This window comes from Athene cunicularia (assembly GCF_003259725.1).
Source record: "Athene cunicularia isolate RWA chromosome 1 unlocalized genomic scaffold, athCun1 chr1_part1, whole genome shotgun sequence".
Classification (NCBI taxonomy): domain Eukaryota; kingdom Metazoa; phylum Chordata; class Aves; order Strigiformes; family Strigidae; genus Athene; species Athene cunicularia.
This window is the reverse complement of record NW_020799091.1, coordinates 35,824,822-35,852,284: the sequence shown is the minus strand read 5'-3', so window position 1 is coordinate 35,852,284 and position 27,463 is coordinate 35,824,822. Positions and strand designations below refer to the sequence as shown.

The window sequence follows — 27,463 nt, the reverse complement described above, 5'->3', positions numbered from 1 at the left end:
TTCATCCAGTAAGCAGGTCACCCTGTCATAGAAGGAGATCAGGTTTGTCAGGTAGGACCTGCCTTTCATAAACCCATGCTCACTGGGCCTGAGCATCTGGTTGTCCCACGTGTGTTGTGTGATGGTACTCAGGATGAGCTGCTCCATCAGTTTGCCAGGTACCAGTTTAATTCAGGGTATTTAATTTGCTTTTTCTATTATGTGGTTAAGTTTTAGTTTCTACTTTTGTATTACTAGAGGTGGTCTTAATTCACCTTTACAGTACATGAATAAAGATACTTTTTTGCTTTGAAGTATAACAAATCCTGTTTTTTAAGTACTCTTAGATCAGCAGGAAGAACTTTCATTGCAGCTAATGAGCTTACTGATATGACAGTTCCTGAAGATACATATAATTAAAGTTGTCTCGTCTTTTAAACATAATGACTTTCCTGTTTTTATATTAGTATTCCAGACAAGAAGTATTTTGATAATTTAGTACTCTTTACTACATTCTTATTTTATGCTATTCTAAAGGTTTATATTGCATTTATCCAAGCTACTGTTTTATTTGATTGACTCTAATTTACACAGACCTTACAGGTAACAGTATACAGTCTTCCTTTCATATTGTAATAACAATATAAAACTTTAGGTCTTCCTTCCTCTAAAAGTCATTAGCTCATTGTCACTTTATAAGTAACATTAGTTTTCTCATTTTTGAAACTTATTCAGTTTTTTTTGTAGAGAAGTAATTTCACTTTTTTTTTTTTTTTTAAACTAGGAACCAAATTGTAAATGGGAAGATTAATCTCTGTTCATTAAAAACTAGAACATACCCACCTACAATATTTTAAAAAATTAGGACAGCATGAGAGAACAATATTCATACATATATATATATATGTGTGTGTGTGTGTGTGTGTGTGTGTGTGTGTGTGATAAATGATATATATGACATAAGGAAAGTACTTTTTCCTTTTACAGAACTTCTAAAAGTCTATGGCTGTCTACTATTACATATCATATTTTCTGGTATGCATTGCTTGGGCTTTTGTCTTCGGTCACAAATTCACAGAGTGTGTTTTCAGGTAGTCAGGATTGTTGTGTTCGTTTCTTTGGGGTTTTTTGTGCTTTCATAAAACATTACAACTTCATGACTTACTCCATACTGTATTATACCTCAGTCAGTACCAAAATCAGTAGGTGGTTCCACTGTCTTGCAGAAGAACACAAGTTTCTAAATTCTTATAGCAGACTCACAGTGTGGAATAGTAGTCCATTCAGAGATTTGCTTTGAAAAATGTTTGTAACTGACATGGTAACAATTTTATCTTATTTCTTTTTTTTTTAGATTTCTTTTTTTTTAAATGCAAAGTTCACTTTCCTTTTTTTTTTTTTTTGTTTTATATATGGGATGTTTCTCTGCCTTAAATGATCTTTTTCTTCAAGAATGATGGCTATGAAGACTAACCAGGAGACTTGCTACCAACCAGAGGTGCATTTTTAGAGGTCCTTTTTTTATTCTCTATCTGTTACCTGAATTTTATTTTTTTAGTGGATCTTCAGAAAGAGACTAAAAAGAGTTCTTCAGAGTATTGAAAAAGGAACAGTATCCTTGTTCATTCTCAGATGTTAATTTAATTAATTCAGCTCTTTGGTTGGTAGCTTCACTTAAGGCATACAATTAATCTGTGTTTTGTTAAGTTTTTTTATATGTAGGTTTATGAAATACAAGTAAAAGTAGCTATTCAGAGATTTCCATGAATGACAGAGAATTGTGTGTCAGATGGCTTATATTTCAACTTTCTGGTACACACAGGACTGTAACCCTAAATCTAGTGGTAAAAGTCACAAAATTTTGGGAATCAACCTTACAGTGAGAACACAGTGTTTATACTCTGAGTGAAAATCACTATTACTTGCACCTACAAGACTCTCTAGTTTCTTGGTCTGTGATCCTGTTGGTTGCATACGAAGACAGGACCCAAGGGAGGTATCAAACTTATTTTATGCCTTGGTTTATATGGAAAGAAGCCAATGTAGGCTATACAAGAGTTATTGAAGAGGCAGCTAATAAAACTAAGCATTCCTTATATCAAGCGGAAAAAAAAAATCTTAAAAGAAATGTGGACCCAATTTCAGGAATTTTATCATAGTAAATGATTTGATTTTTATCCCAATGGAAAATTGCTATCGAAGTTGGACAAAATGAGAATTAGAGAAATAACTGTATAAACAACAAAGCAATATGTAATTTTGTAAAGGAATTTACTCGTTTGGGGAACAGTTGTACCTACTATGATTTCTAAAGAATTACTGCTGCTTCAGTAAAGATTTACTGTAACTAGGAGTAGATAAGTCCTAGTGAAATGAGGCGATGAGACAAAAGAGCTATCGTTAGAGGAGGGTTAGAATACCACAAATCGGGAAGAGGGCTATAGTGTGGGTGTGGAGGCAGTAAGAGAAAAATATTCTACTTAATTACAGTACAAATTAGTTTAGAAATTAGATCAATGTGCCTAACTATCAAAAAGAGTAAAGTTGCAAAATTGCCTTCTTAAGATGTATTTTCCATGGTGGAAAAAAGGAACTACAGGCTTTAAGATGGGGTTAGAGTTCTTTATAACCATGATTATATAAATGTCACACCAAAAATAGTAAATTCTGAATTTTATGGCTTGAAAAACAGTAATAGGAGTTTTGGTTTGATTTGACTTCAAACAAGACTCCTGTTAACTATAAAGTAATTGTGTTAGCCTTAAAATAAATACTGAAGTGTGACAAAGTGTCAGACAAAGAATTCCATATGGAGAAAGGGTTTTCAAATACCATTGTTTAAAAGTAATTAAAAATATTATAAAGCTATATTTTTTGCTTGCTTTTTATTGTCAAGACTGAGAAAATGTCACACTTTTAGCAATTAATTTTACAATATTATTGAGAACTAAGCAGTAGAGAAAGTTTTAAAGTATATATTTGTCCATGAATGCAGTACTTATAAGACTAGTTCAAGCTCTAAATTGTGTAAGATTTTTATACAAGGCTGAAAAAGCATGTTATTTTGTGGCTACTGTTTTTTGAAATTATTTGAACATAACTTGTTTTTCATCTTGAAAATCTTAGGCTAAAAATGTATCTATTTACTGGAAATGTACCATTTAAGACATAGAAATCTACTCCATCATTTAAGATACCATACCAGGGACATTAAATATTTGCAAAGGGAAATTAATGATGGTGAGGTTTAAGTACACCTTTAAATATTTTTAGTTTTGTGTATATTGTATGTTTTTTGCACTCCTGTCTATACCTGTAATGGATCAACAAATCTTTCTCTTTTGGGACACAAGTCCTACATCAGCACACTACAGACTTGCCATATTCCTGTCTGAACCATTTTATAATAACTTGAAATTATTAAAAATAAGTAATTAAACACACCTTCTTGTGATTTTTTTTTGTCTGAGTGCATTTCACAATGTAAGAATTATAGCTTCAAAACCTGATGGAACATACGCAATACTGTTATGTATTTATTGTGTATAATCTGTTACTTCTTTCAACATTTGTGACTTGAAGTTGTGCACAGTACTGTTATCTGGCAAGTAATCTTAAGATATCATTATACAATGAACTACTGAAATGTAAGTGGAATATTCTGTTTCTTTAGGGCACAGAATATATGCATCTTTTACAAGCATGAATTAGCAAATCAAATATTAAACGAGAGTTTGAGCACAAACAAGAGTGTTTTACCAAAACAGTGATTCAGTTTCTAATATGATATTGAAGTTTGTCAGTAGTCCATACAACTAGCTTGCTTTCTTTATCATTTTTCAGTGATTCAGCAATTAAGTATGATGGTCAATCCCTGGTGCAGTCCTTGAGCTCCCTATTATTTAAACAGTATTGTAGAATACCATATTGGAAGGGACCTCAAGGATCAGTTGGTCCAACCTTTCATGGCAAAAGCACGGTCTAAACAGGATGGCTCAGCATCCTGTCCAGCTGAATCTTAAAGTGTCCACTGTTGAGGAATCCACCATTTCCCTGGGGAGATTATTCCAATGACTTGTTTTTATTATGAAAATTGTTACTCTTGTGTCCAATTGGAATCTCCCCAGGAGTAACTTGTACCCATTACCTCTTGTCTTTTCTATATGACTCCTTGTTAAAAGGGAGTCTCCATCTTCTTTGTAGCCACCCTTTAAATACTGGAACATGGTGATGAGGTCTCCCCTAAGCCTTCTCTTCTCAAGGCTGAACAAACCCAATTCTCTCAGCCTTTCCTCATATGGCAGGCTTACCAGCACTTTGATCATTAGTGTAGACATATATCACATGTAGACAGTTTGATCTGTAGACAGATCAGGGTTCAAATAAAGTTGTTCAGTACTTTTAATGTAATATTTATTCAATTGGGTATAAACATCTGGATGTTAATGAGAGATTTCAATGCTGTATAGTGTTTTAGATATCTGTTAAAAGACAAAGGAATAGTATCAAATGGCAGAAGAATAGAAAGACTGAATACATTGTGCAGATGTATATATCCTTGAAGATGAGAAAACTCAATTTTAATGAGTAGGAAAGTGTTGCAAGTGCGCATATATATATATATATATATATATATATATATGTATGTGTAGGCTTGTGTATCTTGCTACCTGTATGTCTGTCTCGGAGATTGCAGTAATGGGTTTGTTTAGAAGACTGAGAAATCTGGATGGCTTTAAACTTTTATTTTAAACTGTACAAGACTGATTTGTTAATATTTCATGCTAATGATTCATTCTTAATAATTATTAATCACTATCCCTGACTATTCAAAGCAGTTCGTTATTAACAATCAAATCCTAAATTAGCTGTGAATATACAGTATACTGCAGTCAGCACAGCACTTCATGGTCTGGATCCCAAAGGGTCGAGGTGATGAGGCTCAAGAGCTCTTCAGTGAGGGAAGCTGCAACTGATGCAAGGGTCTCCTTTCTCTTCCCTCATCCAAACTTGATTTCTTCTTTTATAAGAAAATTACATCTCTTGGCAGCTCTTGGTCCACTACTGTACTGTTTCATTGTGTACTGTGCAACACGGTGTGGGGAGGATATTACTTCCCCATGATGGGGCAGGTGCAATATCCTGTTGCTTAGCCATTTTTTCCCCTTGCCTTAACAGCTGCTTCTTTATTTCAATACCAACCCAGTGATGAATAACTGATCATCAGTGAATTGTTTGTTATTTGGGGGTTTCTGTTTTCAACTTTTGACCATATTTTCAAGTTTTGAGCTTAAACTGTACACTGTAAAAAGAGACGTGTGGCTTCAGGCTGCGTTTCACCCAGGAGGTTCTCAAAAGAAGTTTATAACAAGTCTAGAAGACGAGGACTCTTGTGTAGGTAGTATAGAGCACAGTTAGTATAACATCTGAGGACTATTCCTACTGATGATAGAACTATTATTACTAGCAGACTGGGTACAAAATTGCTTATGCGTTATTCATCAATTACCGTATATTACGTATATTAGTGTGCTCATATATGAATTCAAAATAAGAGAAAAATAATTAAATCCTGCTTAGAGGGCTGTTTCTTTCATGTGTGTGACTGGACTCTGCTTTGACTACGGAAGGGAAAGTCTGAAGGCTCAGGAGGTGATGGCATTGTCAGAGCTTAGGGGAAAAAAAGGATTTCAACAAGAGTATTGTATATGCCTGTTATATACACACACACAAAGACAGAAAAAAGCAAAAGCAAGAAAGCTATAAAATGGCTGTAGAAGACAAGAGAAAATGTCACCTTGGGAGAAGTAAAGCATAAATATTGTATCTTCAGTCTTCTGTGACACTGACGATATCCAACTAGATCTTATTCCACTGTTAATGGATATTTCAGGCCTTTGCTGGTGTTTACAGAAATCTTTTAATACTTTGCCTGTGGAATATTTCGTTATTAGTGCTCTAAACCCATCCGACAATACAGGGGTTTTTCTGGTTGATTTTGTTTAGGTTTTTTTAGCCTTTATTTTGTCATTTAACATTACTTTTAAATGCTGCAACAATAATGTGTTGGCAATTTTAGAGAATTATTGAGTAAACTGTCCATCAGGCCAGTATGAAGTTCAAATGGCAAAAGCAATAGTATATTTTCAGGTTGTTTTTTGTTTTTGTTGTTTGTTTGGGGTTTTTTTTAATAATATGGTATAGTTTTCTGAATCAGGCTAGAGATCGGCTTGTCACTGTCACTCTCTCCCCTCAGAATATAGGGGCCAGAATAGCACAATGGAAGCAAAATATCTGTAGTCAAGAGACAGATTCTCTTGATATGGAGATTGTGACCATCCAAGAAAATTGTCATACAGGGTAGGCAGCACATAGGATTTCTGAAATATCAGCTGAAATATCTGTTGAAAAAAGTAGCAGAAAAAACAGCAATATAAATGAGAGAGCACACAAGTCATATTGCTTTGCTTTGGGGAATTATTTCTAGGATTTAGGATAAAACAGGTATAGTCTCAAAACTGCATGAAATATTGCTTTAATTTTAAGCATGAATAATGATCTGGGGATGTGGGAGAGGGGAGTAAAATGTCTCCATTGAAATTTGTTGAAAGAAAAAACCGGAATACTATATTTTCATATTGTAAATATCAGTTTCTATTTCTGCGTTCTGAGATGTGATATGGAACTAAAAGTTTAGTAAGTATATTTTTTACTAAGTTTTGCTGTGGCTATAGTATTGTTGTGTGACTACAGGTTATTTAAGAAACTGAGGAAAAAAGAATGATTTGGGTAATTACACATCTCTTTGTCTGACCTTACTCGTATGAAAATTTATAGAAGAAAGAATAATCAAACATGGAAGTTAATGAGAGCAGCATAAAATTAAAATTAATTTATTGATAGTAGACTAATCTGCTGGCTTTGGCTATTAATTTCTCTCTTTTTTTGACCCATGAAATCTATGTTGACTTCTGGAAAGCATTTAATTGTATGTGAAATGGGAGAATATTCATTAGAATAAGAAGTGGAAGAAACATAAAGTACTTTCTAAAAGGAATATGAAAAAAAAATAATGGTGGTATTGCACCAATAAGCATATCTGACAAAGGGTTAGACAGCTTTGCCAGCTGAGAGGGGGATTGGGTTGTCATCCCTGAATGATCCTGAGGAAGCAGAGTAAAAGAAATGAAAATCAGTAGGATGAAGTACAAGATCATGCATCTTTCTACTATAATATGAGCTTTAGTCAAGAAAAAAAGGATATTTTATTGTAAGATAATCAGATAAGTTTTTTCTGGTAGAACTGTAGAAATAATACTGCAAACATTAAAAGGACTGGTGAGTCATCACCTGAAATAGTATGCAGAAAGGTTTTAAAATAGAAACCAGTAAAGAGGCTTCTGGAATAACCATGGTATTGGAAAACATGAGAGAAGAAACTTTAAGAACAAAGTTGTTTTAACCATGAAAGGCAGAAGGTGAGGAAATAAAATTTTGATTATAAAAATATCAAGAGCCTTTTTAAAAAAGGGGTGTATGAGAGTTCAGAGGGTGTAAGTGAAAGAGCGTTCAGGCACACATGTGCTATGTTCAATGAAGAACTTGGGTTTGTTGCATAACATTCAAAACCCCAGTCTTTGACTTTGTGTCCAAACTATCATGCGTCACTTACTTCAAATTTAGCTTTGGTTTGTATCTGAAGCCTCCTAGGATTAGAGGTCAAAGTTAGGGATTTTTTTTTTTTCTCTTCTGCCGTTCTTCTGTGTCTCTTCAGATCTTATACCATGTCTTCCACAGGGGCATGAGGGAAGGTTGGCAGGTATTTCAAGGGATCTTTTTGTTGAAGAGCTCCTTGTATTTACAGGTTTGGGTTTTTTAATCTGATTCCACTAAATCGGAAGTTGCACAAACAGTAGTACCAAACTAATACCAGCATATTGTGAGCTCTCTTTGAAGTTATCACCAAAAATAGTCTTAAAGGACAATATATCTAGTAGTTGTGCACTGCTGAAATCAAAAGAATGCTGAATTTTTATATTCAGGAGCAACTCATGATCATGACACAGGAAAAAACCCTTTCAGAACAAGATAGATTCTAGATCAAATATGTAAGTGTTCAGTGTCAGAAGAACTGAAGTAATAGAAGATTGGCCAATAAAAAATTGGCTTATCTGAAAGCAAGAATTCCAAAATTTCTTGTATACAACCCGTTAATCACCTCTAGGCACTGAGGTTTTTTTTTTGTGTGTGTGGTTTTTTTTTTTTAATTTTATTTTATTTTTATCTGGGAAAAATAATGTAACTGTTACGCAGCTGATATATTGATATAGAGGGTTTTTTCATGGATCGTGTTTTGTTTTGTTTTGGTTTTGAACCTATGTACTTTCTGAGTCTCATCATTCTGACATTTTGTAAGTACATCACTTTATCCTGTGAACTGTTTTTATGCAAACTATAATGCGAAGAGCCCTATTGATAGCTATGTTAAGCACAAGGTATTGTATTCTGTGTTTCTTAGCAGCTTTCTAAGTAAATCAGTGTCTTAAAATATTTGTGCCTACTCTCAAAGGCTTCTTATGACAGCAGAAATAGGACTTTCTATTAAAATCAGGTTTGTTTCTGGAACCTGTGAAGACTGAAACACATTTGTAGTCAACACTGTTAGCTTCTAATTTTAGCTCTGCTTCGCAAACAAGCAGTTTCTTAACTACCAAAGCCAGCTGACCTACTTGGTGATGATTTGGGCTTACCAATCACTGAGGGAAAATCTGCCAAGTCTAACATACAATTGGAAAGCAATGTTTTTCAGTAAACAGAAGGTTTTAAAAATTGTGATTATAAATCAAATTATGAGTTATGATTTATAATATGAACATACATTTATATTTCCTTATTATTTTTAGAAAAGTTGATTGTCTCCAAATTGGATGGTTGGGTGAGGTTTTTTTTAGATTACATTAGCATTTTAACAGGTTACCATTGATCATTTTATAGTTGTGTTAGCGTTTCTGCTATGAATGGGATTGTAGTTGCTATGCAACATTTTGCTCTAGTGATTTGGGGACTCTGTTAGGTTTTTATGAGAGAAAGATATGTTGAGGGTGTGTATCTTGTATTTTCCATCACATAACTCTACTCAGTGGATGAAATGGCTCCACTACAGAACCTAGTAACATCATAGGACCACGGACTTCAGGGATTTTTTTGAGACAAAGTTTAAGGAAGCTTTACCTTTATAGGTACAGTTTATTACGAATGAAATAAATAAAGAAGAAAAAATAAAAAATAAAGTCATTACACTAATATTCTTAGTTCATATCTATATGTTTTGTTCCTGTGGAACAAATTTAAATGTTAAGTTTACTTCATAAACAATCAAGAAACAAGTTTTAACTGACTGCAATGTTATAAATATAAGCTAGAATGCATGCTAATAGTAGTTAACCTCAGGTTACTCTTATGATCTTGATATTTTAATCAACTATTTACATCTGTGCATCTCTTGAAATGGATGAAAGTTGTATTTCTCGTTCTCTTTTTCTGATAGAGAAAATATGCACTTTTTCTACATCCTTCTGTAAATCCCTGACATTTCATCTCTTCTCTTTTTCCTAAGTCCCTGTTTTGCTCTGCTGCACCCTCTCAAGTGCTTGCACTTCCCTCCAGCTTGGCAAGCACTTTCTCTCTGACAAATTCTGTTTTTTTACCAGGCATCGTTCCTTCAAACTAGGGAATCAAGTCTTAGGTTTCATGTGTAGGTGTTTAATAGCCCCATTTTCTCTGTGTTTTGACGGTCTTATTTTCTTCATGATCTTCCATACAAATGATCGTATTTTCTGTTTTAATAGAATGAGACTTAGGAAAGCTTTGTGGTTCTTGGAGTAGCTTCAAAACTTGTCCTTTGGTTAATCAGAAGAGACAGACTGGCATATGTGTATCTCAGGTTATTTAAAACACTCTTAATTGCAATGCAAAACCTTAGGCATAAAAATAAAATGAAATGCAGTATTCAAAAAGCATACATCTAATCAGAAGAAGGCAACTGCATAAGTGAGCAGAACTGAACACTGTAGAGTGACCCCCTCATCTTGTATTGCAATTTGTTCAGTGTGCTATTATTTCAGAATTAAAACTGTAGTATGCTGATTTAGGTAAAGTTTTAACTCATGTATATTACAATGTTTCTTGTTTAAGGTGTTAACAGAATGAATGTTCTGTATTTTAGTCTCAGCAGAAAACCTGGAGAAGAGCCTGAAGCATATGGAAAGGCAATTCCAACAGCTTGAGAAGGATTTGCAGACTTTTCCAGTTCCTGAAGATAAGCACGATAAATTTGTAGCAAAAATGTCAATATCCTTTTAAAAAAAGCAAACCAGAAATAATTTAACTGCATTACCTTGAGCTTTAAATTTTCTTGCCTAACTGCTGTCTAGTCTATAGCATTTATTTTTAAAAATATAACTTTTTTCCTTCAAAAACTAAATACATGAACAGTCCAAATAAAGGATTAATCTGTAGTGAATAGAATGATGAGAAAAATGTTTACTGATAGGTTTTACACTGTGTATAAGTTTCTTAACTTAGTGGGAAGTAATTCTAATAGGAATGTTAAACACTTCATTTTCTGTGAGAATATCTTAGAAAAACATGTCTGTCACCCTGTGTTTATTTGTTTTCTAGTGTATGAATTACCACTGTGAATGTTTTTGTACATGCAACCACAGAACAAAAGACTTCTCTTATTTGACAAAATGAGATTCTTAGCATGTGAAAACTGGTTTCTGGTCTTATTTTTGCCAGAATTCCTTTTCTCACTATGTATTCCAAATCCTGCAGCCAAATTCACTGCCTCTCATAAGAAAACCTTGTGACATGAAGATACTTAATTAAAGCAGAAAAAACCATTCTTTCACTTAGACCTCCCTACCAGATGCTGGTCATATATGCTTGGCACTGAGACTAATCTGGAGGCAGAAATATCATCAGATAGAGAGACAGGTTGAAATTTCCTGTGCAATCATGGTTAGGTTATTACCTAGCTGGAAGACTACTTTGTTATGTACAAAGGCATGGGTACTGAGGAGACAGTCCTCTTGATTAATTTCATACTATTAAATAAAAGATGGCAAGGGACCCTGAGGCAGAGTGGATATACTGGTTCTTGCTGCATTAGGGCCAGTTTCCTTTTCAGAAGACTAGCTGCAACCAAAGTGTTTACAGCTTAGCTTTAGGCCTTTTCTAGACTCTGTGGGTTATCAGTAACCTTTCATTGTTGCTACTAATTTTTTGTAAGGTTGGATATTTTGTTGGTGAGTTTGTTCTGGCTTTTGTTGTTGCTGTTGCTGCATTTTTTTTCCAGCTCAATGTGGTTTTGAGAGATATGTTGCAGCCCACCAGCATGGTGTCTCTGTAGTATGAAACATAAGTTTTGTCCCTGAAGAAGCCAATAGCATAATAGGAGAACTAGGAGAGAGGTCCTGAAGGCAAGAGATAAACTATTGTTTAGGAAGTTAGAGGAAAACATATCCAGGATGACATTGTCAGAAATTTTGCTAGGACTATACAAAGTCTGTGCTTGGTTAAGAAAATGATGTGTAGTCTATTAAGTTAGGAATGGGAAGCGGTTATTAAGAAATCAAATCTATGAAAAAGGACAGACTCTTCTTAATCCAAATTAGTTATGATGTTGGAACTTAAAATACCTTATAAACTTTTGCATTTTTAAGCTGAAGTCTAAGGTTTGAAGTAACAGATAATTTAATATACATCTTCCTTTGGAGATGTGGTTATAAAACATCCATACCTATAAAACAGATATGACAGAAGCTAACAAAATTCAGTTGAGAATGAGTGAAGAATACCCTGACAAAATTAGCTTTACTTGAGAAGGATGGCATGAGAAAAGTTAAGTTCAAGAATAAATGCGTACTTCTATGCTAATATCTAAAATTAAAAAAGGTTATGTAGGATGCCTTATTTCCCATTTGTATTACTGACATATTCAGCATTTCTGAAAGTTAATGTCAGGAAGTAAGCGGAATACTGTGCTATAAGGTTATAAATTGTATTTAAGACAGAATAAGTCACAGTTGTAGACAAATAGTGTGAAAAGTTAAAATATAATAAAAGTCATGTGGAGTAAATAGGTGGACCTTGTCAATAAACACCATAACTTTTCTAGGGGTTGAAATTCCATCCCCATATATGAAAAGCATTAGAACAGTTTACTGATCACTTTTAAAAGGGTAGTGATCATATCAGGAAGTGCAAAGCAAGATCTACATGTCTTTTTCAAGCATTTCAACAGCTGTAATCCTGCCAGAGAAGACATGGATTGTCAGTGTGTGCCAAGAAGATAAGCCATAGCCATATAGCTCAATTTGTTCTTTGCATCAGTTTTCTCTAGGGAGAACTTTGGTTGACCCCACTGTGCAATATTTTGACTGGAAGGAGGATGATCTCAAATTAAGAAGTCAGTATATAAACCTGTTTCACTATAGATTCTTACATGAACTAAATTAGTCCAAGACACCAGAGGAATCAAAGCTGAAAAGAAGCATCTGAGTTTTTTAAAAGGGCTGCAAGGAGGATCAGCAAGTCTAGTTTCTCTACCAAGAAAACTGATGAAGACTAAATAAAAATAAAACCAACATGTATATATGGGAGATATAATATGATGGGGGAAGGGAGAGTCAACATGGGTTCTGTAAAGAGAAACCATCCCTTGTAGTTCTATTACAGCATGCAGATAAAGGTGGCACAGTTGGTAGAGTATAACTGAATTTCCATGCACTTTTCAACAAGGTGTATTAATAAAGACTTCCAAGGAAAAAAATTTCTTAGGTCAAAAGTGGAATGATTATTTTTTCTGGATTAATATCTAAAAAAAAAACCAACCCAAAAGAATCTCATGTGAAAAGAGAAATACTGGCAGATGCTGACAAAAGAGCAAGTGAACTTCAGTGATTATAGAGTAATAGATGTGGAGGGGGAAAAAAAAAAAAAAAAGAACATTTGAGAACAATTTCACTTAAGAGCAAGCCAAAAACTTAAATAAGTTGCCATAAAAATCAGTAATTCTTTTTTATCTCAAGTGCTTCCATCATCCCATCTCAAAAAAGTGTACTGCATACCTACTAATGTGGCATGTGACAATGATCAGCAGTAGGCAATAGTTTCTGTATAAGGGATATTTTAATAGATTAGGACTTTGAAGGTGGAAAATCAAAAAAGTCAGGAAAATATAATAAAAATTCTTGTAATTTTGTATGCTATACAGGAAGAAAGATAGCAACATATTAACTGTGTCTTATAAATAACCAGGATTTATCCCATGTAAAATACTGTCAAGCAGATTAAAACATACTAACAGAAGTGTTTTCTTACACAACAGACAAACTGTAGCATCTACTTTTAGGATGTAATAGAAGCTGAACATGTAAATGAATTTCATATAAGTCTTAGAGTGTTAGCTAAAGATAGTACATCTGGAGCTGTTAGACACAGTAGTCCAGAGCTAGCTTTAGCTCAGAAAAATCACTAATATGCAGACTGCTAGAAACTAAATACTACATCAGTTGAATTATCATGCTATACTTGCCAAGTTTCCTTCTTGTTTTCCCCAATCATTGGGTATTGATTGGTGTCAGAAACAGGTGAGATGAATATTTGGTCTTACTCAGAATAAATCAGTACAGGTAAGACCAGCCATACTACATATTTCATTTTATTAGACTATTCAGGTACAATATTTTAAACAGTAAATATTATAAAGAGTAATAATTTGCCCTCACCTACTATGCTCTCCCAGCAGACAGGCAGTAATTTCAAAACAGTAAAGTTGCATAGTTTTCTAGTAATGTCTGTGAACACACTAATTAAAGAAGCTCACTTTTAGAAAAACAGGAACTTCAATAAATTACAAAGCAAAGAAGGTTTGATGTAAAGGTTAGATAATCCTGCACAGCGTGATGAAGCCTGGACCTGTCTTTACTTTTATTCCTGTGACATGGAAAGCTGAATCATGTTGATGTCTTGAAAAGCATGCAGCTCATAAAAAGAAATCAGCAGGAAATCTGAAAAAGGAAGGATGGTGCTTTGTTGGAAATAATTTTTCATCCTGAGTACAATTAGGCACCATGGACAAGCATGATATTGCATCCTGTCGCTAAATATCGCAACCTAAAGGCCCCTGATGAACTGATTAGCATTCTTGTTTCTTTAGGAAGTCGGATATACACACAGTTGGTGCACTCTTTTATTGACAAAGTCTATAATTATGAATATTTCTCCTATATATTAGATTGTGCTAGTTTTGTCAGTCGTCTTATGTATGCTAGCTGAAAAGAAATTCTAGTTATTATTGCTGTTCTTTTGCTTTAATTAAGAAATTCAAAGGATATTGTATTAATATAGACCTAGATTATTAAATCCATTGAGTGAAATGTTCAGTAAAAAATAGTGAAGAAAATACATTTGTACATTCAAAATAAAAATTTAGTAGGTTTATGGAGAGAATTTAGATTGCATATTGAAAGCTTAGTTAACTAATTTGGTCAACATTCTCTTTATCAGTCCAGCTTGGATCTCATGATTTTCTAAGCAGCATCTGAGAACCTCTTGACAACTTTCAGCCTAACCCTGAAAGTGGTGTTGATGGCTGTTTTTACAGAAGCTTATGGAACTAATACTTGAGAGACAATGAATTCGTTGCTGCTAGGAACAGAGTCCTTTCTTTTTGATTAGTTCTCTATTCATCTTTCTTGTTGTTTAAGTTGATTTGTTGACATTACAAAAAGAGAAGGAGCAACACTTATCCAAATCGGAGCCTGATTCAAGTTAGGTAGAAAACCCCATTTCAACTGCAAGGAAGAGACTACATGCTGCCTCTAAACTGTCAGTTATTTAATCGACCTCAGTTTGAACTTCCCTCTGTGCAACATAAACTGAAGTCTGTAATATGTCCCTGAATCCTAAGGACTTTGGAAGATTACAGGACCCGAGCTTGTTTGTTGAAAAAAAAAATTGTATGTTGCTCTTTGGGAGAAGCTCAAGATGTTGACTATGTGGACAAGTAATGAGATAGGGCTTTGACAAAAAATGTAAATTTAAGTATGTAATTCCTTTATACAGGTCTTTAATATTTGGTCTGGACTGCAGGTGTGTATTACAGCTAGCACTGTTTTTGCTCATAATATATGGGATATACAGACTGGATGCAGCAGCTCTGTGTGATAGAAATACATGACAATTTGTTTTAGTATTATAACACAGAGATAAGTAGGAGTGAGTGAGGCAAGGAAAGGGCATTTTTGACAAATACTCTTCAGAAGGTACTAAATTAAAAATTAAATATTTTTATGTGGTTTTTTGAACTATTTATTCAGATACAGAATTTTCCTGTTGAACCTTGTTATATGTATATAAAAGGAAGGCTCTATGGCATATATTTTTCAGATAATTTCAACTATTTTCCCAAGAACTTGTTGTAGAAGATCTTCAGTAGAGCCCTATAACTTTAACATCCTTTGGCCTTAATAGAAAATCATTTGAAATGCTGGTTTGAAGTGACCTCAAAGTCTTTTTATTTGTACCAGTCTTCAAAAAGTTGTGTGTTTTTATGGAGACTGTTGCTGGCTAGTTTCAGTTCCATTTTGAAGATTCGGCTAAAATACATGCAGCATCTATTCACATGTTCATCTTTTGTTCATATGCAGAATGATACTACTTTTTCAATTAATATATGTCTTCACTTAATATATAGGTTAGGTTGTGAAAAAATCACAAGTTGTGAATATGGAGTCTTTTAAACAAATGTTTGGTACAGATTAACATCATTCATTATGTTTTCTGAGGTAATGGCTGTTTTTCCTTGGTTTGATACTCTGCAGTATATTAGTATTGTATATACCACAGTATATTAAAATCAGTATAAACTTCAGACAAGCTATTCTCTGAGAAAAGAGCTGCCATGAATATGAAAGATCAAACATATAGCAGTTAGAAATTTTGCCACAGATATTACTCATCTTAGCCCTAGATTGCTTTCCTCTTCCATTAATGAGCAGAATGATGATCTGTAGTCCCACGAGTCCAAAAAGGCAGCCCGTGAAGTGAAGCCACTTCAGAAAAAGTTAACAAACACCTAACTTCTTGATTTCCTTTTCCTCCCACCTGTGTTGCAGCTCTGCTGTACTTCTGTCTTCATTCATCCAAAGCCAATGAATTGTGTAGCTGATAATGCATATATATCAACCTGTTCATAATAATTACAGTTGGGATTGGTATACTCAGTAGTATTCCCTGTTGTCTCCAGTTTAGCAAGTGCTGGCTAACAAAAGCCATGTTTAAGGAAAAAAGGAAGAGGACTTATTAAAAATACCTAAATTGAAGCACAGTCTCAGTAGAATGACAAGACCTTAGGGTATCCCATAATGCACCAGATGGAGAATAAAAATCGTAGGATTCATTGTGTCTGGCACTGAAAGACTGGATAGTAGAACATCTTTCCAGAGTGTTGTATTTTGAGTTTAAGACTGTGCACCACATATTGAAGGGGAGTCAGTTTTAACAATATAGACTAAGCAGCCTATATGGACTCTTTGACATAGATGAAACTTTAGCTATGTCTTGCAGAATATCACAGAAATTTCGTCTCTCTCGCCTCCCCACACCCCCCAAGTTTCCTTTTCAGGAGTATCCATTTTGTTGATAATTTTAAATTTTTCTTTCTCAGGTTTTGTTCTTCCTAGAAAACTGAAGAAGATTACTGGAATATTTGATGTATGGCATTTATACCTAGTGACAACAAAACAAATTTATCTAATTTCCCTTTGCCCTCTGTGGAAATAAACAGCCTCATAATTGCAAAATATAGTGTAGTGTTCCCTAAATTCTGTTAATGATCTAAGAATCACAAATAATAAGTACTCTAAATTGTAGGATCAAAAATAAAGAGGATGTGGAAATGCTTGTTTCTACATATATGTATATAAGCTACTAATGTTGTGAAAGTGCATTATATCTCATTTCCTGCATGTGTCTGAGAACATTATTGTATGACTTTCTTACATGGATTCTAAGTCACAAAAAGAAAGCCAGAACTGCTTACTTGGTATTTTAAAAACAATGTTAACAAACCAAGACATTTAATAGTGAGCTTCAAATGGGATTCAGCCTCTAAACAAAACTAAAAGAAGAGTGCAGTATAAAAAACCTGAAGATTGAAATCAGTCACCTAGCAGTAAATTATTACTGTGTATTTAAAACAACATGGTGGACAAAAATTCTATTTGTCTAGACTTTAATGCACTTGATTAAAAATCCTGTGCTTCATAAAATAAAGTGACCATAGTGTATGTACACAAATACAGTAAATTATCTTTTGCAATATTTGGGGTGGGCAATTGGGAGTAAAGGTAAAATTGCCATTTCTTGTCTTTTGTTGTCTTTCCTGCAGCAGGAAAATAATGGAACATAAATATTTGTTTAGCTACCATTCCATTAAAGTAAACACTTTATGAAGTTGTCCTACATAAGGAAATAACTATTCACAATATTTCTTCTTTGAGCTTCTTTGACAAGTTGTATTATCAAAAGTCTTGAATAAACATGAGGGTTTTTTTTATTTTATTTATGTTATGCAGGATTTTGGGGCTGTTTATAAATTGTCTATCTCTTGTAGAAGTGGTTCTATTGTTTTCACCTCTGATTTAATTAAGTTATATTGGCATTGCAAATAGCCTTAAAAAAAGCATAAATACCTGATGCAGTCACCAGGAACAGAAATGAATACATTGCTGTTGCTACAACATCATTTAAAAAAAAGCTGTTAAGATGAAGTTTTAAATCTTTGATAGGTTTTACTTTTAATATAGTTTATTAATATTTCTATTTTTACTCCAGTTTTAGTAGGAACTATACTATTTCTTGATATATTAAAGTATTCAGGTTAGTTACTAGTATATGTACCTAAATTCCATGTAAATTGTAATTTTTATACCTAAACCTTTAGTTTCAATTAGACAGTGATACTAAACAACATAGGTGCTTGAATAATAAGTCCCATACATTTAATTTCATAACAAATTATATGCTAATGGAATAATCTTTAAATTTAAAGTGGTTGAGAAAATTTTATGAAAGCACCCTGATTTATTCATAGGCCTAATATACACAGTAAATACTAGGAAGCAGCATATATGACGTGGAAGGGATTCTTTCGATACTTCATTTGATGTAAATGAAAAATGTGTATGAAATGTAGATCATTGTTAAGTAAAAACTAGGTTTGATTGGGTTCACTGAGTGTTATTGCAGCCTTAACAGTAGTGTACAGCTTTCTGGTTCATGCCAAAGAAGATTTTCAGAAACTTTCACTGATGCATGAGAACATGGAAAAACTCTACCAGAATGTGATGGGATATTATGCCATTGATCTAAAGAAAGTTTCAGTGGAGGAATTTTTAACAGACTTAAACAACTTCAGGACAATGTTCATGGTACGGTCTGTTTTATTTGTGCCTAATGTTCCTTAGAAATTATTTTTGTAATCTTTCAGTTACTGAACAAACTAACAATAAGTTTCTTCCTCCTCAAACGGTATCTGATACTCATATCAGAAATTTTACTTTGCACATCCTAAATGTCCTAAGGATAATGGAATTTTGAATTATTATTTGTGCATTATTTCTTTCTGAAAGAATTGGAAATTCCTAATAACAATGAATGTAATTTAAAACTGAGCCTGTATAACCTGAAGGGGAAAAACCTTTAAGTCTCTACCTTTTTTCAAAACAACTGCATTTTCTGTTTAAAGGATGCTTGTTGTTTACTTAAAAATAAATATTCTAACAATTATTCTTTATTTATAATGCACGCTATTCCCATGCAAAATCCAGACCAAATATTTTATTTCGTTTAATCTTTCTTTTACTTGCAGCACTTGACCAGTGTCAAGGTTTGTGTCTGTAAGTAGGCTCCCCGCTATGGAAACTCAGAGCTCCTTATCCTGTCTTAAAGAAATAGCATATTTTCCTTAAACTTGGTCTGTTTCTGAGGACCTTTAATTTTTATTATATTAGATTGTTTAGGATTTTAGGTTTTATGCATTTTAAATTATTACTTTGGTTTTTTCCCTTTAAAAAGGATGATTTGGAGGGAGAGGCAAAGAATTATTTTATTATTATTTTTAAAATTTGAATTATAATTCCGAAACAGACATTAGGCTGATCCAGGTTGTTGTTGCTTAGGTCCTTTTGTATAGAGCTCGGAACATAGTTATAGCCATAATTAGCTATAACTGTTAGTTAACAGAGCTTTGCCTTAGAGTTATCTAAAGTAGCCATAGATGTGGAGGTTGGTTCTGTACTTTTATCACAGGGCAGCATCTGCCTTATTTATAGAAATGTTTGCACTTACTAGCTCGTCATAAAAGCTTGAGCTATTTTTGAAATCTATTTTTATTTTTCTTTAGGTATTTTTTGAGTCCAAATGCATTTTCATTATGCTTATACATTTTAATAGTAAGCATTGTTTGGTTTTTTTTTAAATGCTACCAAAATGTGATTTAAGATTTTTAACAAAAAACCTTTCCGAAAAGTGAGGTAGAAGTTTCTCAGCAGGATATTTCTTTATATATTTGGAGCTGTTTATATATTACTATAAACAGTCTTCTTGGTAAATTTAGGATAATTAGATGTTCTCCAAAATATTACAGGTTCTTTTATCATTGTCAATGTAATTCTTCTGGAATGAGGACAGTTAACTCGATGATATACTTCAGAATACATGCTCAAGACTGATATATCCCTCAGTTTAAAATAACCAATCAATTTTGGGAAAGCTGATGGCTATACAAGTTCAAAATACATTCATAGAGCTCTTACTTAATGTTAGTTGGGATTGTTATCATGGTGATTTATAACTACGTTCAGATTGGTAAAGTTAGAGGGGCAGGGAGAGGTTGATTTTGTGTGGAGGTTGTAGCTGTTCTCAGCTGGGTTTTTTTTTTAAGCTTTCTTTGCAAAAATAGTTTTTTCTCTTGGATTTTGAACACTTGGCTGGTAAGCAACTCTTTCTCAATGAAGAAATGGAAGAATAAAAAGGCAGGTCCCCAATTGTGTATGAATTTATTAATTTGGATAACATGGAAAAGGTAACTCGTGTCACATCTGGCTACCTATGATTACATAGCTTAACTTACTGCCTGCACTCCTGCAGGAATGTTATCTGAGCATGAGCTTTGTGACAAAATCTAGAGCAACGATCCAACCCATGCCTATTCATCTGTAGAAGATTCAATTAGTCATTTTACTGTCTGCTCCTCATTGCAGCCTGATGCTTATCATTACAAGATGCTTATTTAAGTTGCTTGCATGTTTCCCAGTCTTGTTTGGTTTTGTTTGTTTGGTTGATTTTTTAAAATTAATTCAGACCTGTCTGAGGGTGTAGATAGGGAAAAATACTTCTTTGGCAGATATTGAGAAAGGGTTTGAAATGTCAGTGTCCATCTATTTTGAGGAAAGTACTTAAAATGGAATCCATATTTAGCAAACATATTGTAAAAGGTGAAGATTGGAACATGTAAGGCCACTGCTACTTCAGAGTTTTAACAGCTAAAATCCTAGAAGTCACCATCTTCAATCAGAATAATTTTGCTTGGCACGTCACATATGCCAGATTTTTCAACGTGGGCATTGATTATGTTTTCTTAACTGATCAGTGCCTAATTTGAAACTCAGGAGTCTGATTTCAAAATTGCTAAATTTTATGAAATATTTCTGTTACTTCAATTTCTGATGTTTAAACCACAACTCCCATTTAAAAGCTGTAGAATAAGAATTCTAAATTCATCTTGAATTGGAGACTCAAAGAACTGGTTGTGCTTTACCTTAATTCCCCCATAGTTCTTTATGTGTCTGTAAAATTAGCACTGATACTAGCCCCTGCTTCACAGCAGTGTTATAAAGCTAGATTAATTAATGCTTTGAAACAGTGAGATATTATTGATGAACATGATAGAAGAAACCTTGAGGAAAATTAATATTTCTGTCCTGCAGAGAAAAGCTTGAAGGCTATATGAAATAGGTGTGTAGATAAGGCCTGAAACCCCTTATCGTTCAATGACACTAAACTAAATATTGAGTAGCTACTCAGTTTTGGAACTTTTTGGAAAAGATTTTTGACATGTTTAGCATGAGACACCTGAGGTCTAATTTTCAGATTTGTTTAGCATTGGTCTTGATTACTGACAGAAACTGAAAGTGTCTAGCATCCTAGAAAATTTTGCTCAAAAGACCTTTAAGTTTAGTGCTGAAAAATTATTGGATTCTTAAAAAGTCCAAAACTAAGAGACTACTGAAGTCACCAGTAGATGTGGGAAAGTGAAGTTCAGTCACCCTTGTTGTCAAGCAAGTTGATAATTTACATACATTACTTACCTACTTATAATACTTTTTTTCATTCTCAGTTAATGAATGTTTAAAAGCCTTTGTTAAATCTGGAGCTACAGACTTCAGGTTCATAGTTATCTTTGGACTGCATTTTGTACTTTAGTGATACTTGGCAGCTGTGACAGCTATTATTTAGGCTTTATAGCACCAAATCTAGAGCACTGTTAGTTGGCCAGATCCAAAAAATTGGGTGGAGCACTTTACCTTCAGTGCTTTAACTCCTGAAGCTAAATTCCTGGTACAGTCAGTGGAACATCTTAGATATCAGACACCTCTATTAACCTCATTCTGTGCTTTCACAGCATCAGAGGTACTACTAAAAGGCTCATTTATTTCCTTGGAAGAATAGCTTTCTGAAATATGGTGAAGCAATTGTAGTATTTCCTCCTCTTGTGTATGTCTAATGGTTAGAATTTTCTTAGAGGCCATGAGTGAACTAGTCATGTCCATAATAATACACTAATCATAGGAGTATAAAAACGCCTTTCTCTTGTTGCTCTGCAGCAGAAACATAACTTAAACATTCAGAAGAAGAGCAACCAAGTAAAAGTTTGTTTCCTAGACTTTACAGTATTTTTCTTTTATATTGTGCAATACTTGAATAAAAATCAGAAACGATCCTGGAAATCACAACAGAGAACCCAACAATGCCTCCATCTTGGGCTTTGGCATAGTATGCAAAATACCAAAGGCATATACTTTGGTAATTCTGAAAATTAACTTTGCATATCATGCTGTATGCTGAATGAAATGCAGCTCTTATCTAGCAGATGCAGTCAGACCATGTCTAACTTTTTAGGCCTTTTGAGCAAGGAAGTGTTAATAAGACATTTAATCTTTGAAATGCAAACAATGTGTAAAACAAATGTGTTTGTCTCAGTCAAGTTTGTGACAATTCTTGGTATAAACATTTTGCAGAATTTTAGACACCTATGTTTTGTGTTGAAAATACACAGAACATATAGGATAGGATTTGGGTCTAGGGCACAGACCTCTAAACATTGGCATCTGAATGTGAGCTTGAGCATGTAATCTTGTGTTCTAGTCAAGGGAGATGCATACTCAGTACAGTTAGTGGAATGTCTACCTGGTGTCTCAAATGAGACCTAAAACCTGAAGTTCCTAGTATCCTGGAGAGGTGTCTTAAATGGTATCCAAGACATCATAATCTTGAAATGTTAAGTTATGGCACAGAACTTATGGAAGACCAGTGTCCTGCTAGAAAAAGGCTGGAGGCAAGGTGTGATACACCGAACCATCCAGTTTGCACTGAATATGAAGGTGTGAGCTACTAAATAGATCCCAATTGATCAGTGTGATTAGAAGGGAGGAGGCTGAGTCCTACTGATATTATTTTGTTGGATAAAGTAGATGCAAAGTAGAAATTTCCTTGGTCACTCTCTTACGAAAGTGTGTAATTTCTGCCAAAATTGTACCTGTGTTTGAGTCCCATTTGAGTTTTGCCCAGCGGTTTATTTTACAGAATGACCAGTCTGAAAATCAGCAAATAATTTGCTAAAATAAATCCAATCCAGAATTTTATTATTTTGTAGTAGGCTTCTCCTCTCCTCCCCCAGTATCAAGAAAATTGACAGAGGTGACTGTGGAGAAGGCAGTGTGGAAGTACAGCTTTGCTATGTTTAAAAAGTCCATTTCATTGTAAATTTTCATCACTGAAAGCTTATTCTTCTCCAGTTATCAAAGACAGGTATTTCCTCACAAGACTTATGTGATTTTTTTTTTTCCTTCCTTTGGTCACTATCTATTGCAGTGATACTACAAACAAGGCCTGGGCAAATATTGCTGTAATCCTGTCATGTTTTAAGCCCAGAGGGCAACTGAGCACCATGCAGCTGCTCAGTTCACCCCTCAGGGATTGTGAGGAGAAAATACAATTGAAATGCTCGGGGATTCAGACAAGGGCAGGGAGGGATGAATTACCAGTTCTGGTTACGTGCAGAAGACAGATTTGCTTGTTGAATAAAAAGAACATGAATTTAATTTGAACAGCACCACCACTAATTTACCAATCAAGCAAAGTAGAACAGTGAGAAATACAACCATGTCTTTAAAACACCTTTCCCCCACCCCTTACTTCTTCCCAGGCTCAGCTTTCCTTTCTATTTCTCAACTTTGTCCTCCACAGGAGGGCAGGGGATGGGGGTTGTGGTCAGTGCATCACATGTTTTTCTGCCGTTCCTTTCCCCTCAGGGGAAGAACTCCTCACACTCTTCCCCTTCTCCAGTGTGGCGTCCCTCCCACAGGGGAGAGTCCTCCGTGAACTTCTCCAACATGAGTCCTTCCTGTAAGCTGCAGTTCTTCACAAACTGCTCCAGTGTGGGTCCCTCCCTTGGGCTGAGGTCCTCCCAGCAACAGAGTGCTCCAGCACGGGCTTCCCTCAGAGTCCCGGCCTTCTTTGGGCGCAGCCACCTGCTCCTGTGTGGGGTCCTCCACGGGCTGCAGGTGGGCATCTGCTCCACCATGGACCTCCACGGGCTGCAGGGCACAGCCTGCCCTCGCACCACGGGCTGCAGGGGAGTCTCTGCTCCAGCACATTTTCTCCTCCTCCTCTTTCTTTCCTGACCTCAGTGTTTTCATAGGTGTTTCCCTCACAACTAGTCTTCCTTCTCTCAGGTTTCATTCTTTAAATACATGATCACAGAGGTGCAGCCACTGTCACTAACTGGCTTGGCCTTGGCCAGAGGCGGGTCTGACTTGGAGCCGAGGGAGCTTCCAGAAGCTTTTCACAGGAGCCACTGCTGTAGTCCTCTCCCCTGGTACCAAAACCCTGCCACACACAAACCCAGCAGAAATTCACATTCATCCTGTGCTTTATAGTACCCTTTAGTCCGTTCTTACATTTTCTTTCTGAGTGCAGGCTGGACATTTTTCCCTCTAAAACCAACATGAGACATTAATTATCCCTGCAAATGTGCAGCCTCTGCCTCAGGCCTTGTGAAGATGTTAGCCATTTTGTAGGAGGGGACACTTTGATCTATTGTGAAAGGTGAGATTTTGTGTGTAACTGCATTCTGCAAAGAGAAACTTTCTACAATGAAGAATAGGTGCATGGCACTCTACATTTAATGCAAGACACAAATAAAGAAAAGGTAATCCAAAAATAGCTTTGTTAAAAAAATATTGAATGTGACACATTTTTGTTTGCTTTATGTCTGAATGTGCAAAATAATGATTTAAAAACTCTGAAGCTCATAGTTCTGGTTTGGCTTCATTGGAAGCTTTGCAATGCTTATTTATAATTCAAAATAAACAGTGTTACATGGGTATTAACCAGAAGACAAGAATTTATAAACCCAGTGAATTAATGCATATGTGGATAAGAAGAAGAAAAATGCACAACTAAGTCACCCAAGCAGCTTTGTTTGCTATTACTGGCACCATGAGAAAGCATAATTGTTGAAAGTATTCTAGAAATACAAATAGTAACATGCATACAGTTTTGTAAAACCAGTTGGTTTAGATATTTAAAGTTCCTTCTACATTAACGTGTATTCTTAAGAGGTATTTCTTGCTGAATTTATAATCCCTATTTAGGGGCAATTGATACGCTTTTAATGTATTTATTCTGAATTTGCTTACTCTTCTGAATAAAATGTACTAAAGATGGAATGTAAAATATTTACTTGGCTTGATAATTTAAGGTTAGTTAGGAGAAGTTATTTTAAAGCTTTTTTCTTTGTTTTTTAAGGTTCGGTTTTGTTTTTTGCTAAGACTTCATTTTTAATGGAGCACTATTTTCTTTTGTAGCAAGCAGTAAAGGAGAATATGAGGAGAAGAGAAGCAGAAGAAAAACAGAGGCGTGCTAAAATAGCTAAAGAGAAAACAGAGAAAGAAAAACAAGAGAGGCAACAAAAGAAAAAGCGTTTGTTAGAAATGAAAACAGGTAAGTAATGTAGAAAATTTATTTTACCTAGCATTTTACTGGAAATACAGCTGCTGTTTTTTCATTATCTGAATGTGCTATAAGAAAAGACAAAATAAATGAATTTTTTTTTTTTTTTTTTTGCGCTAATTAGCTTCTCTAATTACCTGTTTTTTCTCAAGCTATTTTAGAACTCGTAATGCTCCTTTGTATTTTTCCATTAGAATATATGGAACCTTGTGTGACCAAGTATAAGTTCGGTTATGCTCCTGAGAGCATGACTGAGAACAAACAGTTTCCAAATCACAAAGCCATGTTCTTTCTTTAACTAAGGTTACATATTCATTTTTGTTCTTTTACCAGAATAAGCCCTTCCTGAAGTATTCTGGATTTTTCTTTGAGTATGTCAATTGTTATTTCAATAGCTCCTGATTGAAACACCTTAAAAGGAACCTCAGACATGCATTTTTAAAGTTACTAATTTATGCTGTGTTGTCTTTTGTACCAAAAGAGATGGCAGACACTGCAAGTTCTCTGTTACTAAAAAAGATTTCTGATGATCCTCTATACTGCTGTATTTTATCTCAGACTGAGCTTCTGGAAACCTTCAAATAATGCACGAGTTACTGTGCAAATTATTGTGAGCTACTCTATGTTTTTTCTGTTAAGCAAATTTTGTTAAACAGTCAGTTCCCCACTCAAACCCCAGTTGGCATCTTTGGCATGAATGATTATCTGTCTTTTCCATGTTTCACTAATAGCCAGAGTAGGTGTGTTTAATTCTTCAGATCACAAATCTTTGGTTTATTTTCATAAGAACATACATCCATGTCTTGAGGTGTGAAACTAAAGCTTTCTCTTAAGATAGGAAACCAGGCGGCTGCCATCTGAACATCAAATTTCCAATTCTTTAGATGTAAATTCAAAACCCAATCAGAAAAATACCAGCAACAATCTGTTTAAAGCTCACGGAAGATAGAGGAGGCTGCAGAAGACTAGGAAAGGGTAAAACTGGTATCTGTATTCATGCATAGCTGGAAGTGTTTCAAAAGAGGTTAGATACTCTTCTCTCACACACATTGTATGTATGACTGATACAACATCCATCCATACTTTGGATGGAAAATTGATAAACTCCTCTCAAGTCCTGTTCTTCATAATATCATGTTCAGTCTTTCCAGAATGCAGGTGCCAACATTACAGACTTCTGAGTCATATACCAACACATGTATGTAGGCCTCTGGTAGTTAAACCTACTGCTTCAGCTAATGTAGTGGGGAACTATGTACTTGTCCTCTACAGATCAGCTAGGTCATTGAGTAAATAGCTGCTTTGTCGCTTAGTAGGTTGTTTTTGTTATTAAATCATATAAGTGTACAGAAAGATGTTTCTTGCTTTTGTTAATGGTACCTAAGATTCAGTCTGGAATGACTGATCTAAACAACAGCAGATGGGAAAGATGATGTTAGGCTCACCTGAAGCTATAAATGTCTTGAATCTGATATTCACTAAATAGGCCACTGATGAGTTGTTTTCTGTTCTGCAGAGCTTCTTATAAGGTTTCTTGTGCTTGTTTGCATCATCATTTTTAAAGTCTATTAGAAAACCCAGATTCTGGCAGCAGAAAGCACCTGTGGTAGATTTGTTTGTCAGGAAGGACAGCCACAACAATATGAAAATTGTTTTTTTATGATTTATTTAATTTTGGCAGTCTTAACAAAACTGTATTTACTAATTGAAGAGGCATAATGTTGCTCTGATGCTAATGGAAGAGTAACAGACATTCAATATTTTTTTTCCTTTTTTTCCCTCTTTTTTTTTCCTAGCTGTAACTAGTTCATTGAAAGGCTGTCTTCTCATTAAGAATCTGTAAATCAGTCACAAAATGTTTACATCTGACCTGCTGACAAATTTCTAACCAGGTTTTCCCTGTCAAAATACCAACAAACTCTTACCTGGAGTATGACTGTGGAGTAACTGATTTTTGCTGCATATCATTTCATTATATGGTGACTAGATCAGATGTTGGATCTATAGAAACATTTCAATTATTGCTTGAATGAAGTAGCTGAAAACTCATTGATGTCACCATCCCAGAAAATATTTACTGGGATTCAAACAGGTGCATACTTGAAGAGAAAAGATTAGA

The 27,463-nt window shown here is 34.6% G+C and overlaps 1 protein-coding gene across 10 annotated transcripts in view; it reads left to right on the top strand.

Moving 5' to 3' along the window:
* The window catches only part of DIAPH3 (diaphanous related formin 3), a 240,273-nt gene that overhangs the window by 130,965 nt on the left and 81,845 nt on the right, over positions 1-27,463 (top strand). For all 10 annotated transcript variants that reach the window (XM_026851886.1, XM_026851876.1, XM_026851848.1 and 7 more), the window contains exons 23-25: positions 10,205-10,329; positions 18,315-18,479; positions 25,200-25,335. In XM_026851886.1, the coding sequence (XP_026707687.1) occupies positions 10,205-10,329; positions 18,315-18,479; positions 25,200-25,335 (426 nt within the window). The remainder of the gene's footprint in view (positions 1-10,204; positions 10,330-18,314; positions 18,480-25,199; positions 25,336-27,463) is intronic.